Source organism: Vigna umbellata, chromosome 5 (genome assembly GCF_029865625.1).
Source record: "Vigna umbellata cultivar VRB3 chromosome 5, Vumbellata_1.0, whole genome shotgun sequence".
NCBI classification, from domain to species: Eukaryota; Viridiplantae; Streptophyta; class Magnoliopsida; order Fabales; family Fabaceae; genus Vigna; species Vigna umbellata.
The window spans coordinates 35,423,205-35,440,314 of record NC_142169.1 but is presented as its reverse complement, the minus strand read 5'-3'; the positions used below and the strand labels follow the sequence as shown (position 1 = coordinate 35,440,314).

Here is a 17,110-nt window from a genome sequence, read left to right as displayed (position 1 = left end):
GTTATAGTTTGCTAGTTTATTTTTTATATGGATCTTTTTATGTTTTATTTTGTATACAATTTTTTTATTTATTTTTGCGGTCTTATTGATCACATGTTTGTAACTCTTAAATAATTAAGTGATGATTGAACAGATAAGTAAATTATATAACCATAGCTAAAATATATATGAACTATAATAAAAATTAATGAGGATAAAATTACTAAAAAAACATGTTCAATTCGATTAAAATTAGTTTTTTAATTCTAAAAAATTATTTTTAAATGCATTATTTTTTATAATTAAGTAACTAGTTTAATTATCATTGTAAAAGATTATGGTTTCGATTTCTCTAATTCTTTATATTTATGTGTTCTTCCTTTTCTTTAGTCTGTTTTTACTCTTTTACTCGGTTCTCAAATTCCTCTTCGGTATCAAATTATACTATTATTTATCTTTTTGAAATAAATAAAATTAAAAAAAAAAACTCCTAATCATTCTCACGTAATGACGTAGATTCAATGTTTTATGATTACTATGCTTTTTCTCTATTATATGCACACATCCACATGGCAACTCATCTTTTTATGTGTATAGATACGGTATATATACGAAACTTTTCTACGATTTTCACAAGGACAAGGAATCTATTTGGGAATATTTTTGGTACAATAAATTAAGTGGAATTAATATGTTTACCAAAGTAATTTAAATCGATAGACTTGTTAAGTTAATGGCTTTGTGAGCTAAGAATTATATTTATTTATATAATATAAATATGTTTATATATTTGTAGTTAATGTGTAATCTTCAAAATATTATTTATGTTAAAATATTTATATTTTGAACATGAAATTGTATATTAATGAATCATGATATAGACTTAGTAAATAATAAATTTTATTATGATAAATTTCAAATTATTTTAGTATTATTTTAAAATATAAATTTAAAGTTTAAATTAATTTTATTAATAATCTTATAACATATTTACATTCAGTTATGTATTATAAATTTATTTTATTTTTAGTTAAGGTAAATCTCCAATTATAATTAATTGTATATGATTAATCATACGTATATTAGTGATTAATCAATGTTTTGCATATTCTAATGATAATTGGGTCAAACAGTTTTTTTTTTTTTAAATTGTTACATAAATAATTAAGATGAGTAGTGTATGCAAATTAGGGTGTTGTTTATATTTCAAAGCGTGTTAGATATTATGAAGTTTGATTGTTAACACGAGTTTGGAGGCTTCTTACTTACATAGAGAAAAGAACGGTTAAGTTTTGTTTTTCTTCCACGTGTGGACATAATCTGCTTTGACATAATAGCACTTGCAACCATTACAAAGGAGGAATGGGAAAAATATTAGAAAAGTGTAATGAAAGTGCATTAAAGGTGAAGAAAATGAAGATTTCACTACACGAGTTGAACGTAAAAAAAACAATGAGAAGGTAACATTATTTTAAAAGGATGATCAACCTTACACATCTTATCAAAAGTTGTGAAAAGATTTCAAATGCAAATACTTTAGAGAAAGTGATTAAACTCTTTTTCCCAATTTTAATTACATTATGTGGGTACAAAAGAGTCCAAGAAACAAAAATATTTTAAAGATTTAAAAAAATAAATTTAAAAGTGTGTTCGTTTATATAGATAATACTACTGAAGCGTATAACAAAAATAGAATTGTGAGTTAACTCGCAATTCTAACTCATGATTATATGTCTCAAGAGTGTCTTCTGGAAAACAAATACATATAAATAATAACCATTTTATTATATCCTTAAATAATAGTAATCATTTTGTACAATATTGAAAGATATATATTCATATTTATCATTAAAGAACACGATTCGCTTGCCTTTATGTTCGAATAATAAGTTTCTAACATCACAATTTTAAGCATCACCTAAATAATATTAATGAACAAAAGATGTTGCAAGATGTAAAAAACCATGACAAGTTACACTTGTTAGGATAAGAGTTCCTCTCTAGTGCAAACAAATAAAATAAAAGAAAACCTTACATGGTTAAGTGTTATGATCTTCAACTTGATTATTTTAAACATCTGCTTTCTATAAACAAAATAAAATTATTGAAAGAGTAGGATCTTACCAATAATAAAGTAATGTATGATCTTAGTGTCTTCTCACACATAAAAGAATATAGAAAAATAACACCACTTGTCAATAATATGCCAATTAAACTGGATAATAATAATTAAAACCATAAAATAAATTAACCAAATAAAATCTCAAACTCAAACATTAAAAGAAAACTGAAATTTTGAAAAGACGAAATGACCAACGTAAACGTTTGAGACAGGTGTAAATAATTTAAATACGAGTATTTTGGTATATTTCCTAGCAGTTGGTTATTTTAGTTTTATATTAAATGTTGACATTCCTTTCAATAAAAAGAAAGAAAAATTATATGTGATGAGAGAAACAAAAGTTCAATAACTAAAGAGATAAAAGGTTTAAAATCTCTTGAAGAATTTTAGTAACTTTTTATTAAAAGGTCACATATTTTTTATAAAAATAATATATCTAAACTCGAATACTAACATTTTTATATAAATTATAAAAAATTAATCGAATTCAATAAAATTTCAGTTCTTTATTTTATTTTAGTTTAATTTTACACTATATTCTATACCATTTAAAAGATTTTTATTGAATATTATAAGATTTACACATTTTTAAAAATATTAATACAACTGTAAGAAGACCCTACATTCAAAAAATTTGTAAATTCTTAACTAGATTTATGTAGCATTCTCCATAAAATTTCATTAGTCTATTTAAAAAATAAATAATTTAAAAATTGTGTCGATAGTTTAATTATTCAATAAACTTCCACATTATATTTTGATAATATGTCAAACATTTCCATGTTATTTCTTGGGAACGCTGCTTCATTTTGTATTTTTATTTCTAAAATTTATTATGTCAAAACATTTTCAATAACTAATTTTAGAGGACAGAAGCAGGGAAAGAACGAGACACCACCGCAAACAAGAATACAAAAAATAACAATGGAAAGTTTAAATAACTTAGAAATACTATAATCTATATTTTAAAAAAATATTTTTTACTGGAAAGTAAAAATATTCTCAAAAAATAATATGTTTGGTAAAAGAAAAATTATTTTCTGTAGAAAAAATAAAATCTCAAGAAAAATAGGTATACCATTTATAAAAATGTCTGGGAATGAAAAGATTAATTTTACCTAATTTTCTCTCGTTCACAGAAAACGTTGGAGATTGATTTCCTTGAGTGACAAAAATTTGTTCTGGGCGGAGAGGGGAAATGGAAGAATTACGAAAACTAGAAAAGGTACAGAGGATGCTGGAGTTCATGGAATCACGAGGAGTTTCAAACTCCAATCATCACTCTAATCGCTTCCTCGCTAATTTCATTATCTTCATGATCCAACCCTGCGGAGATCTTGCCATCAACGACAAGTGCTCCGTACTTTCCCTTTTTATCCCCACTGTAAGTTCCACTCTTTGCTTTTTTCATTTCCATGATTCGAAGTGAAATTTGAAACTGCTTCGTTTCCCTCTTGGAGCTCTCATCTTCGTTCCTCGAGGACGCGTATCAACACCATCATTTCACCACCACCAGTGAACAAAGTTCTGGTAATGCACTGCCATGCCTATTTTATCGTGTTCATGTGTGTGTTTTTTTATTAGTTTTACTGTTTTTTTTTCTACATGTATCGGATAGAATGTTCTGTATCCAGGATCGTTCTTTATCTGGCTCCTGTTAAAAACTTATAAGAATAGATGTACTATTGGCGGCATTATCATTTATTTTGCTTAGAGATAGTAGTAGTACGATTTTTCTATCCCGTTTCGTGATTTCTTTGAGATGGAAAGGACACTAGCTGAAATTGGTTTTATACTACAAAGTTTGCAACTAACTATGAAGCACTAGTCTTTCATTTGCTTCACACATAATTATCCTACGCGTCTTTTGATACTCATACCCTCTTGGATAGCGATATTAACTATCAATGGTTGCGGGGGGTGGTGCATTAAATGCCTTCCACTGCTGCATTACCATGACTTGTGCTGATGTTCATTTGATACAATACTTTTTAAACTTGTTGATCATATTTTTTTTTTCATTCTTTAATTCTACTTTTGTGATATTTTTGAGTTCTACCTTAGGTTTTCAACAAAGTCCTGTAGGAGATGCTTTGCTTAGTTGCAATCAGAACGAAGAATACAGTTTATTGCAAAGTTGTAATGATAACATGCCCGTGGTTGGGTTGGACTCCATGGAAATGGCAAATTCTACCCTTGAGGATTTTGTAAGTGTATATTTTGTTATAATGCTTGATTAGGTAGAAAATGTGAGTATTCTTAACAGAAAAACTTTATTGGTATCCCTATAATATCATGTTTATGCCATCAGTTACCACATTCGTTATTAGATGAATAAAGTGGCATACATCGGGTCTGCACTGAAGCTTTTTTCACTACAAACAATTTACGAGAGTAATTTTGTGGAAGGCTTGATACCATTTAATTAACACTCCATGCTTTTAAAACTTGCTTTGAGATTCGTATCTTAATGTGAACTTTTCTTTTTCAGTGCAGGTCTTATTTAATGTTTCATGGATTGGATGTAAGCAAGCCACAATATATCTTCAAACACTTACCTATTCTTTCATTCACAGAGAGCTATATTTATCAGGTACATGCTTGATTGATGTTATTAAATTCGGTCACTCTTTTATTATTCAAGTCAATTATTGTTTTGAAGTTGTAGGGTTCATAAATGTGGTTCCACTGCATCTGTGGAGCTGATCAATGGTCCCAAAAGGGGAAAATAGATAGATCTCCTCAAGCCAGATGAAAGGCAACGCAGAGCCATTCCACATGTTTCAGGATTAATGTCGTTATAGCAATTGAAATGACAGATATTTTGTGCTATCATGGAGTGACTGGTTAAGGCGTATCTCTTGAGTGTGAAGTAACGATGGTGATAACTGACATTGAACTGTATGACTCTATTGTTTTGGGCTTGGCCTATATAAGGATCATCATTTCATCTGTCAAAAGGATATCAGTTATCTTCCTATTAACAGTCCTAATGCACATGTGATACTTCCCATTTCCAACATGTGTTCTATTGGGTTTGATGTCTAACCTAGGTTCACAAGCGCTTTTATTTGCATTTTATTTTTGTTCAAGTGTCTCATCTCAGCAAAGTCAAAGGTGAAGTAATGCACTCTAACACATGAATACTATTATTAAGAAACTACGCACTCCTCAAATTTCAGCAAAAGCAAGATTTGGTTGCTTAAATTTCACTACCCTGTGCAGCCTTTCAATGGCCGTTTCTTGCATTAAGATGCTCAAATTCCTATTCTCATACCTAAATGTTTCGGTGGGTTACTTGGCCTTTGAGTTTGTGAAGGTGTAATTTTTATGCAATATTGCATTCAACTAATGCATGAGGATGAAGTGGACCGTTTTTTTTCCTATTAGGAAGCATATGTTTTGACATTTTTTTTTCATATTTGTAAGTGTTACTTTGGGACTTAGTTATATATTCCAATAGTAAGTACGAAATCTGAAAAAGCTATTATTTTTACTAAGAACCCGTCCCTGTTATCATGCAGCTTGATAAAATGAATGAGAAATTGCTACAAACACCCAACAATGAAAAGCATGTATTTGGAGCAAAAGATAAGGTGATTGATTTATTCAGTGGCAATTTGAATGTTGATGATTAGGTACTAACTTTCAGTTTTCTCATGTAATTTAATTTTAAATGTAGAGGGAAACCGAATTATTTGTTTCTTGCTTTTCAAACGACCCACTTAGACCACTTGTGACTATTCTTGAACACAAAGGCCTTTTGACAGAAAGGTTTTTATTCTGCACTCTTTTTCCTTACATTTCCCAGGGAATAATTAAGGTTTAGCTTAATTTGGTTCAATGTTCTTTTTCCTTGATGAGACAAGGATAAGAGAAGAACTTAGACATGGAGAAGAGTACTGGGCTCTCGAAAGAAAACTTTGTTCTGCGCTAATAAACAAGGCGGAGGTATACATAATTCCTATGCACTTTTCGTTTTCTTCAGAGTGTATATATGTTGATTCAAATCCTTTTTAAAGTTTCTTGTTTGTAATATATTCAATTATTAATTATTGCTACTCAGATTCTTGTTGAGGATGTGATGAAGGCTGTTCATTTAAAGTCTTTTGATTATCGAGTGCTAAATCTTCTTCTCTACGAACTGCAAGGGACTAAGGTACAACTGATTAGCAAAAGATATTTAGTAGATATTGCATTATTCATCTCACCTTTGACCTGTGCACACACATTTTCTGAGGTAGGCATTAATTTTCTTCAAAAATATTGTCAGCAGCATGAATTTCTACATAAAAAAACAAAATATTTTTAGCTAAATGTATGAATTCAGGATAATTGTGTTCTTCTGAATCTTTTTGGAAGGTAGAGGAATTGCACATGGAGTTTCTCTCAATTTCGGAGTTCCTAGTGGAAGTTTCTGATGATCTGTAAGTACTATCTTTTGTTTCAGTTGGTGCTGCATACCATAATATCCCATACTTGAGCAGGATTTTGTTGTTATTATTTATATTATTTTAAGGATTCACAACTTGTAGGTATTAAGTAAATTCATCAGCAAACTTCTTTATATTATTTTAAGGATTCACAGTCTGTACAATAGAAGTAGCAAAGTTCTTTACCCAAAAAAGAGTCTAAGACAAAAAATGTACTCCCATCTCCATTTTCAGATAATACCAAACTTATCCTTAATTTTTTTGTTGTTTCTTGTTACTTTTCTACTTATAATCTTATTATACATAACTTTTCTGTCCTGATGTTGCAGGTATGATTATGAGGTGTGTTCAATTCTCCTAATCTCTTAACCACCATTTGTTGTAATGTTTTCTGAGTCCTGATTTGATTGAAAACCGTCGTTCAGGATGACGTGTTAGAGAACAGTTTCAATATTTTGCGCATGTTTATCCGAATATTTGGACCTTTAGCTGCTCCTGCTATGCTGGTGAGAATTTCAAACTATTTACAAATAGTGCTGTTAATTTATATAATTGCTAATGGAAGTCCATATGATCTGTTGAAGTTTATTGGTTGACTGAACCATCTTCATAATGTATGCAGCAGCAAGATTAATATCCACCTATTATTAAAATCAGAAATACTTGAGCAAAACACTCTGACACTTTTTTAAACACACACACCATCACTACTAGGCCCTTGTTATTTAGCAGGACTAGCCTTAGACCTGTGCTGAAAATAGAGTGTCGTTTATGTACTCGCATTTCTCTTAAAATTTGCTGATCTACAGTCAAATAGATACAGTGTGGTCAAGCATTTCGCATTCTTATGTTTTGTTTTCTTTCAGGATTGTTGAACTAAATACCTAAACTAATGTGACATGTTATTTCTTGTTGTCATGCGTAACCTCAAGTGGCAAACATGAATGAGGGAGTAATGAATTTATGACCACTCTACCACCCACTTTTACAGGGAGAGGAGGTGCAATTAGAGTTTGGAGTCAAACCTTGTCAAGAAAGCATTTGCTGATTGTGTAGTGAAATAATATAATATTCTTGTTAGAGCCTTAGAGAGCATTGTCATTTCTCACGTATATTGAGAGAAGAAAAGCTCTATCAATCTAATTTTGATAATTCTGTCATATTTTTTTACAGGGTCTGTATTGGTTATTTGCCTATATTAATGAGTTTGTTTTATTCCTGCCTGATAATTAAAATTGGCATAATCATAGTAGCTATGTAACATATACTTAATACCTTTGAGATATAACGTCAAATTCTATTCCAGGCAAAACACATTAGTGAGGCTGAAGACAAGTATGAATGTTTATTGAAATCACTTGATCCACATCTCTCTTTGAACTACCAGAAAAGATGTGCAGAAGCCACGAAAGAAGGTAATTTGCTGGAGTCAGTCATTCTAGCAGTATAGGTATAAGATAACAAAACCATGCCCGCCCATTATTCACTGGCAATTGAATTCTTTTAGGTGGAAAGGTATCAGAGCATCCGCTTGGCACTTGGACTTTTCCAACCTTGATTCAGGATGAAGAATTGTATAGATTAAAGTTGAAGTCAGATATTTCATGAGTATGAACTTGAACTGTGTCCATCAGGTAATCCTTCAAATATAATGCTTTCACGTTCTTGTCTTTCCAATGAAACCAGGATCCAGCACAAGTGATGAGTTCAAGTTGATATGTTGAAATTAAAAGAGAAAAGAGACACATGCAATATGGGACTTGCAAAAAGATAAACTTAAAAAAGTTATGTTGGTGATTATCTGTTTATTTTTCAAACTGTGTTTTCTCTAGCTGGAGTTATTGATAGTGGTATTTCAAGGTGACGCATAAGGAAAGTAAATATTGTTTTTTTTTTATTCTCCTGGTTTTTAAGGTAGATGCTTCTGTCTTCTGATGTATAAAGGGGAAAGAAATCAAAAGTAATTTTACTGATCATAAATGCTTTTATATGAAGAATTAGTTCAACAACATTGTAGCTAATATTAATGCAAGTTTGACCTAGAGTTTTCTTTCAAGATAAAATGTATTTAAAAAAAATGTAACTTTGGCATAACAATGATTGTTCTAATAAGACTAACCAAATACATGTGTAACCATTCTGATTTTATCATTTATCGATAATGTGAACTATATAAGGATTCTTTTGGATTTAATCAAATGGAAAGAGAAAATGTATTGTTCAATAAAATTGTATTTTTTTTTTGGTTAAAGAAAGATACGAAGAAGTGTAAAATAAGACTGCATGACATGACATATAAAAAAAACGTTACATGATGGATTGTATAAAATATGTGGTTAACTTGAAAAAAGATTGAAGTAGGTTTCATTTTTTATAGATGATGATTTAATGCGAACTTAATTTTTCTTATAGTTTAGTTCTTCAAAGTTTATAAGAACTTCTTATCACTTTATGACCATGACCATGCATATAATTTAATCAAGTTACTCAGTGACTGGAGAGATTATTTAAAGTTATAACAAAAAAAAAATTAAAATGTATGCTATCAGATCTTTTATCAAATAATGTTTCCACCTAGTACATGATATTAAATGAAATTGATTCTATTAAATGGACTGTGTAAAATTGATTCTGAAGTAACATAATATTTTAGAATAACATTAATTTATAAAAAAATAATAATACTAATTTATATAAATTAACGATAAAACTTATTATAAAGTTTTTAATTCATGAAAAAAAATTAAAATAGTTTTAAGTCTAAATTAATTCAGACTCATGATTGATTTCTCAATCTAAAATCATATATATAAATATTTATAAAATTAAATTCCAATGATTGCACATACCACTTACATTTGAATTTTATTAAGGCTGTGTTCGTTTGGAGTGATTTGGGGGAGATGATTTGGGGGAGATGATTTGGGGGAGATGATTTGAATGGATTTGAGTGGATTTGAGGGTAATTTTTTTGTTGTTTTTTTGAGTGGATTTGTGGGTAATTGAGAGTGGATTTGGAAGTAAAGTTTGTGAGAATTAGTGTAGGATTTGATTGATGTGATAGATTTTAAAAATTAGTTTAATTGATATAAATTAAAGATTACCAAAATGTCCCTAGTTATAAAATGTTATTTATAAATGTTATATTTAATTGTAAAAATGTTTATAAAGAAAAAAAATTATGAATAATTTATAAAATTAATGTTTAAAAATTAAAAAAACTAAATAATCAATTTTTTTTAATAAATTAGAAAATATAATAATCAATTTATTAAAAAAAATTAGAAAATATAATAATCAATTTATTAAAAATAAATTAAAAAATATAATATATCTAATTTTATTAATATTAAAATAATTATAAAAAAAACTTGAAAAAAAAAAAGGAAATCGCATAACCGGTTACGCGAACGCGTAACCTGTTACGTGAACGCGTAACCGGTTACGCGAACGCGTAACCGGTTACGCGAACGCGTAACCGGTTACGCGAACATGTAACTGGTTACGCGTTTCCAGCGTTTCTTAACCGAGGGCACACGCGACATTTCGCTCACAATCCGCGCAAATCTCTTCACAACCGCGGGTGACTGAAGAGTGCAACCATCCCGCGTTTCATCGCAAATCCGTTCGCGCATTTCACTCCAACCGAACGCATAACGAGCTGAATTCTTCGCTCGCAAATTCGCATGAACAGTAAATTCGGTTCATGCGAACACAGCCTAAAAGTCAGTACCCAATTTTTAGAAAAACAAATCCATTCATGCATTTATGCCAATGATTTTTTTGTTGGTATATATTAATTAAATAGTTATAATTATTGTTACTTTCTTTATACTTTATTTTTATTTATTACATTTCCTAAATGGCATAACTTTTATACTATAAAAATACAAAACTAACATGGTTCCTCAAATTTGAGGAAGGTACATGTACATATTAGAGAGACAATTCACTGTCCTTGTTTTTTGCATTACATTTTTGTCTGAGAGATTAATTGAATTCCAAATTGGAAATCTCAGAAATATTATAGAAAACAATAATATATTATTGTACTTTTTTTTAGGAAGGTACATGTGCACATTAGAGAGACAATTCACTGTCCTTGTCTTTTGCATCACATTTTTGTCTGAGAAATTAATTGAATTCCAAATTGGAAATCTCAGAAAAAATATAGAAAACAATATATTATTGTACTTTCTTTGTAGTGGTTATAAAAACTAAGAAAAATCCTATTCAGAAAAATAAAGCGAAAATAGTTTACTGTTTTAGTAAATAAATATTTTTTAATCTTCTCAATGTAAAATGATATCTACAACGTCTAATTCTTCGCTGTCGTTTTCCCTATCTGTTTCTCGGTGACAGATTTGGCAAATTGCAAGCTGTGAAGAATCTTCAAACCTGAAAAAGAAAACTGATAAAACAAAATACTCATGTACTCTTTAACTTTATTTTTGTTTTAATTTGTGTGAAATAAACTGTCTATCTATTCTTTTACATTTGAGTAAACTCTAAACATTTTTCAAATTATAAGCATTAATCACTTTAGTTTTTTATTTTTAAAAAATATATTTTTTATTTTCATAGATATAAATGTTATAAATTTTATAATAATGACAATTAACTTATACTTAGTGTAAAATTAAGGGTTAGTATAATAAATTTGATGTTATATTTTTTCACTCAAAATGTGCCAGAACACATGGGATTAAATGATCTATAAAAAAAAATAAAAGGAAAAAGTGGACATTTTTTTCTTTTATTAACAGATAAAGAATTTCAATGCTGTTGTCTAATAACACCCTAAAAGTGTCACCACTGACTTGTGGGATATATGACTGTACAAATTTGAACAATAAATCTACCCAGTTGTAACTATTCAATTAACTCTTGAAAACAGGGTTAAGGTCACTAATCACTATATAAACAAAGTAATGATTTTTTAAAATTCATGCTGATAGATAATATAAAAATTCATAACCAACTTTTCTATTTATTGTATTAAATTACATTTTGCATTTTTAGCACATGTTTGGATTGTAGAGAAGCTGAACTTGATTATTCTTTATTATGATCCAAAATTTCATGAAGTTCCACACCGTTATTCACCTATCATAAAGTATTAAACATGGTAACCTCAATATGTACTGGTACCATTTATGGTGTCAAACAACTAAATCATTATGCCAAACCACTAAATCATTGTAACTTCTTAATTAGACGTTATAAATTTCTTCTTTCACACAACTTTGTTCAGTACAGAGTTGAGTTCTTTTTGTCTTTTAGGTCAAATAGATTCATTTTCTTCTCAGTGTTAATGATACTTTCTTGTTTCCATAGCATAGAGCACCCCTTTACTTGCATGAGTAGCCATAATCTGATTGAAAACTCGCAATTGTAAAACGTTAATCAAGTCAAAGATACTCAATGCTCAATACCGTGACACTCCAAGAACTGTTACAAAAATTAGATAGCTTAATAAATGACAATTTTAACTACCACCTGCCAATGTGTGTTTTTAAATTTTACCCACTTATACACACAAGAAAAATTTCTCTTTCCACCCTGCCACTTAGAATCAGTCACAACTACTAATAGATCACTGGGCAATGGGTCCTTGATACTGATTTGGATTCTCCCATTTTGTTTATCTCTATTGAACTGTTCCTTTCACTTTTTCTGTCACAGTCTGCTCCCTCTCTCGCTGTCCATTGTCTGCTGTCTCTCTCTCTACTCTGCCAACACAACGCGCACCCTCTGATCGATGCACATCCTCTTTCTTCTCTCCATAGGCCACAGGAATAAAAAGCATTCATCACTCACAAACCTAAAAATAAGTTCCAAAACCATTTTATTTTTTCCCTCTCCAACTTGTAGAGTATTATCACCATCTCTCACAGCTCAGTTAACATTTCAATTTATTATAAGTGTTTGGGTATAGATTGGGAATGACATCAAGAAATGACATGATAGGCATTCATGATAATGGCTTCATTCAATCCAATTCAGAACTCCACAATCACCATCTTGCCTGTTGCAATTATTATTACATTTCTACTGCACCATCTGCTGTGTCCAGTTTCTTGTTTCATGCTCCCACATCATGCAATTCCTCCAAAGGTAGGCTTTAATAGAAGTCATAAATTTTGTGTTTGTTGTTGTTTAAAAATACTCAGTTGGGTTTTTGTTTTATGCAGGACCCTTCGTATGAGGAGAAAAACAGATTAGGCTCAATGCCTCCTTCTTGCCACAACAAGTGCAACCAGTGTCATCCATGCATGGCAGTGCAAGTTCCATCCTTACCTACTCACAACCGAGTCCACCCAGCAGGTATTTCTCCGAGTTCTGCAATGCAAGGTTTCCTTCTCCAAGGTAACAGCTATTCCAATTACAAGCCAATGAGTTGGAAATGTAGTTGTGGTGACCACTTTTTCAACCCTTAAAAATTGTATTATGTTCTCATGGAGATAGATTACTGTCACAGCTGTAGAATGAAAAATTGTTCCTCTTTTTTTCCATTTGATAAGCCACCGACAAAATTTCTGTAAACCTCTGTAGCTGTTTATGTTGTTCTTTTTTTAATTAGGAAAGTTCATCTCACTACCAGGTGAAATTATTTTATAATAAATAATGATATACAATATCAACATGAAAGATCGATTTTACTCCAAAATTTGTTTCTTAGATTTATTTTCTTATATATTTTTGTGTTGAAGGGTCAATGAGATTGATTAGTTTTGCATAGAGGGTCATTTGCCGCAGCATTTATCTGTGTGTATTGAAGTTTGAAATTGGACAGAATTTGTTAAAAGTTGCAATCTGACTTTATGATTGTGTTTTGAATCTATTTTTTTATAATTTTGGTATCTATAATAATAATAATGATCTAACAGGTTGTTGGAGAAATATCTAAGTAGGTACTGAAATCCAAATATATTATTAGATTAGTTGTTGAATACTCTTTGTATTATTTGTAAGATGCCATAGAAGTAGTTGTATCCCCTGTACTGAATGGAACCTGTAATTGTAACAAAGAAGAATGAATTGCAGTTTTAATCCCCTGTAAAGCATATGACTCCTGCCACCTTTATTTGTAAAATGGAATATTGGTTGACTCTATACCAGAAATTGATTTTTCAAGTTTTATAGGTCCCAAAAATAATTTCATAAAAAATAAGAGGTGTGTATTATAAAGGTTAGAGGTGTAATGTCAATGTTCTAACTAAAAATTCTTCTATTGAAAACCCAGAAAAATACCCTTGTTTAAAATGCATTATTAAAATATTACAGTCCATTGAGCTTTTTTTATTATATATTTTGTTCACTTGTATTTACCACTAGTATTCAATTCTGCAGAAGACAAAAAATTGAAATAGAATTACTGTATACAACAATGATAAATAATGCTTGATTAATATCATGAGACATTCTGACTATTTTAAAGAAAATATTCAATTAAATAAACAATAAAATTACTTTTTTCAATTATCAACCGATATCTTAAAGCACCCATCACACATCAAACAGTTCCATATATAAAATACGAGATAATTTATTGCATGATATTTTTGCATAAAAAATATCTGTTATGTAGAATTCTACCTCAGTTATAATACATAAAAATATCTTTATTTTAATAAATTTATTTTTATTTAATTAAATTAATAAAAATAATAATTTTTATAAATATATCTTTTTTAAAATAAATAAAATTAATAATTTTATAAATTTTAATTGTTTAGTATAAGTCTATTAAAAAAATTATAATAAATATATAAAACAAAAATAACAACAAAAACTAAATTTCACACAATACTTGATACACAATACACAATAAACTATGATCTATAGACATATTTTGAAACAAATTCACATATGAAGACTAATTCTCCCTGAGTTTTGGCTGCACCTCCAAATTTCTCATACCCTTTGCATTAAATGATTCTGGCCGCACCCCACCGCGTTCACTCTGTTCCTTCTTTTTTTTTCCGTGGTTTGGTGTTGCGAGAATTGTGATCTCTTGGTGTTTTGGTGTGTTCTCGTGCAAGTGGTTCGGTGGTTGAGTGGCGATAGAATCGATTATTCATCGCAGCTAGCAAAGTTTAAGAATATATTTCAGATTACAACAGTGAAACATCGTTCGAACTGTACAGTTAATCAAAATTCGAACCGCAATTCAAAGTATGTCTACCCGAAATTCGTCGAGGACTTTTAGCCGCAGTCGAACGCCGACAAACCTTAACCACTTCGAACACCGGTTAAGGATCCATCGCATTTTCAACGCTGGTTATGATTTTGTCAGAATGAGACTGTCCTTTTATTATCAATGGAAAAACACATAAGAAAAGAGAGAAAGAAAACACCAACCTAACGACATAGGATGGAAGACAATGAGCAATGAGAGAAGAAGAGAAACAGAGTCGCAAGAGAGGGAATGCAATGGGGGAAAATTGGAAAGGGTTTTGGGAGTGTAGGGTTCGGCTTTTAATTTTTTAAAATAAAAGTAACTTAAATGCACCTTAAAACATTGTCTCTTGTAAAGAAATTTATTGGAAATTATTTTTCATCTACGGTGAAGAACCTGGTTAGAAAAGAATGAAATTAAGATAAATAAAAGAAACAAACAAATTATATTTTTTTTATAAGAAACAAATAAATCGCAGTAGTTAAATAAGGAATAAATCACAGCAAATTTAGGAAATTGAATTCCTTCACATCAACTTAGAGGGGTCAAATTTCTTAAGTCTTAGATGCAAACAATTCTTACACAGTTTTTTGAATATGAGTTTTGTATAATTATAAGAACTGAAAAATAAAATTCGTAACCTGTGAACCAATTTTTGTACAATAATATTTTTTTTAAAAAAAATTAAACTTTTAAACTATTTATCATTGATATTTTCAAGAGGGATGTAGATTCGTAAGAACCAATTTATCCATCCATAATCTTTGCATTTATATCCATATATCCAGTTCTAATTCTTTTACGATTTGATAAATCAAATATTTCACCATAGTATCCTTAATTTACTATAAACATTATACATTTATTGATTAATTTGACACTCAAAATATCATGAGAAAAAAATGAGTTATATTATTGAAGAGATGATAATTTTATAATATATAAGTAGTCTAAACATAATCTTATAAATTAATTTTGTAATGTTGAGTTAGGTTTAAAATACACTTTTTAACATTATATTAGAGTTATGAGTTAAGATTCATTATAATGAGATTTTTTGTTTGTTCGATCTATTATGTCACCTCTTATTAGGTGTGTTGTTTATCCATTACTGAACTACCATACGGATAATTTATTAACATGTATATATATATATATACATGCATGTATTTATGTAGTTTTGAATCAAGGTCGACCCAACATGTTGTATAAGGTGTTGACCTCCACTAGCACGCATCACACTCGAATCTCAGAACTCTCTCTCAAGGTGCCAAAATTTGTTCTGATAATATGTATATCAACTAATCAGTAGGTACTTGCCAAAAATATTACCATGTTATAATTAGTTCAAGATTTAATGTCAGTAATGTTGTAATAAACACATATTAAATGTATAAAAAACCATACACTTGAGTGTACTTGTAACTTTCCATCGACTTTTTGTCATGCACAACTTAATTACTGTTCAATTTCTTTTATTCTTGTTCTATTTAGGCTTGTGATTAACCAATTTTAGCCATATCCCATAGACTATTTCGACTAATAATAAAATATCTTATTTTAAAACATATTTTTCAAGTTTAAAAATTATTTGCTATGTTTATTTTAAAACAATCTGGTTATAATTTTTAAAAGGTAACCTAAGCTAAAAAAATCAGTTTTTTTTTTGTGCAAATTGGTTTAATTATGTGCAAATTCTTGTGCAATTTAATTATGTGCAAATTGGTTTAATTCAAATACATTTAAAAGAGAAATTCTACTGACTATTTTTTTTTTCTTAAATAAAAATGAATAAATATTTAATATAAGTGAGATATAATAAATAAATAATTTTATTCTTTCATACACTTTTGTTATAATTTCTCATATCATATGGTAGTAATATAAAATGTCAACAAAAAATAATTATCACAGTGCAGTAATAAAACTAAATTCTCAGGAATATTTTTTAACTCTGCCTTTTTAGTTAGTTTTAATTGTTGTTATTATTTAAAAGAAAAGAATAAACATATTAGAAAACAGTTTTAATATTTCAGTTAAAAAAAATTCTAAAATAAATACATAATCGTGGGAGTAATATAGGAAATACTATATATTTAGTTAAATAAAATTATATTTTAAAAAATATTACTTTTTGATTTCCAATTACTGATTTCACTAAAATGATTTAAAAAAGAAGTTATTTATTTTTATTTGTTTTTCCTAACCAAATTATTGTTTAATCACTTGAATACATATTTAATTAAAAGAGATACTTAAACAATAAGAAAGTAGTGAAAACATATGGCTTATGTTTCTAAAAAAATAAAAAAGAAATTATTGTTAAAGTAAAAATGTTATTAAATTTATAAAAAATTATAAAAAAGTTGATAAAAAATTAAACTAATAAAAATA

General features: G+C 29.0%; 2 protein-coding genes and 1 long non-coding RNA gene across 3 annotated transcripts; 2 read left to right on the top strand and 1 right to left on the bottom strand.

Annotated features, from left to right (window-relative positions):
• The first annotated feature begins 3,214 nt into the window (after positions 1-3,214).
• On the top strand, positions 3,215-8,545 carry LOC124825446 (uncharacterized). Its single transcript, XM_047298050.2, has 13 exons — positions 3,215-3,485; positions 3,562-3,631; positions 4,166-4,308; positions 4,593-4,694; positions 5,626-5,697; positions 5,784-5,875; positions 5,971-6,052; positions 6,168-6,260; positions 6,464-6,528; positions 6,864-6,876; positions 6,960-7,040; positions 7,841-7,949; positions 8,042-8,545. The coding sequence occupies exons 1-13, from the start codon at positions 3,300-3,302 to the stop codon at positions 8,140-8,142; spliced, it is 1,209 nt and encodes a 402-aa protein (XP_047154006.1). The 5' UTR covers positions 3,215-3,299; the 3' UTR covers positions 8,143-8,545.
• Positions 8,546-12,163: 3,618 nt separating this feature from the next.
• LOC148198190 (EPIDERMAL PATTERNING FACTOR-like protein 1) lies at positions 12,164-13,215 on the top strand. Its single transcript, XM_088091890.1, has 2 exons — positions 12,164-12,651; positions 12,729-13,215. Exons 1-2 carry the CDS (start codon positions 12,511-12,513, stop codon positions 12,972-12,974), a joined length of 387 nt encoding a protein of 128 aa, XP_087948016.1. The 5' UTR covers positions 12,164-12,510; the 3' UTR covers positions 12,975-13,215.
• A 1,102-nt stretch (positions 13,216-14,317) lies between these two features.
• On the bottom strand, positions 14,318-15,091 carry LOC124825436 (uncharacterized). Its single transcript, XR_007027784.2, has 3 exons — positions 14,899-15,091; positions 14,723-14,814; positions 14,318-14,623 (listed from the first exon to the last, which is right to left on the bottom strand). It is a non-coding gene; the product is annotated as an uncharacterized LOC124825436 (long non-coding RNA).
• Between the last annotated feature and the right edge of the window lie 2,019 nt (positions 15,092-17,110).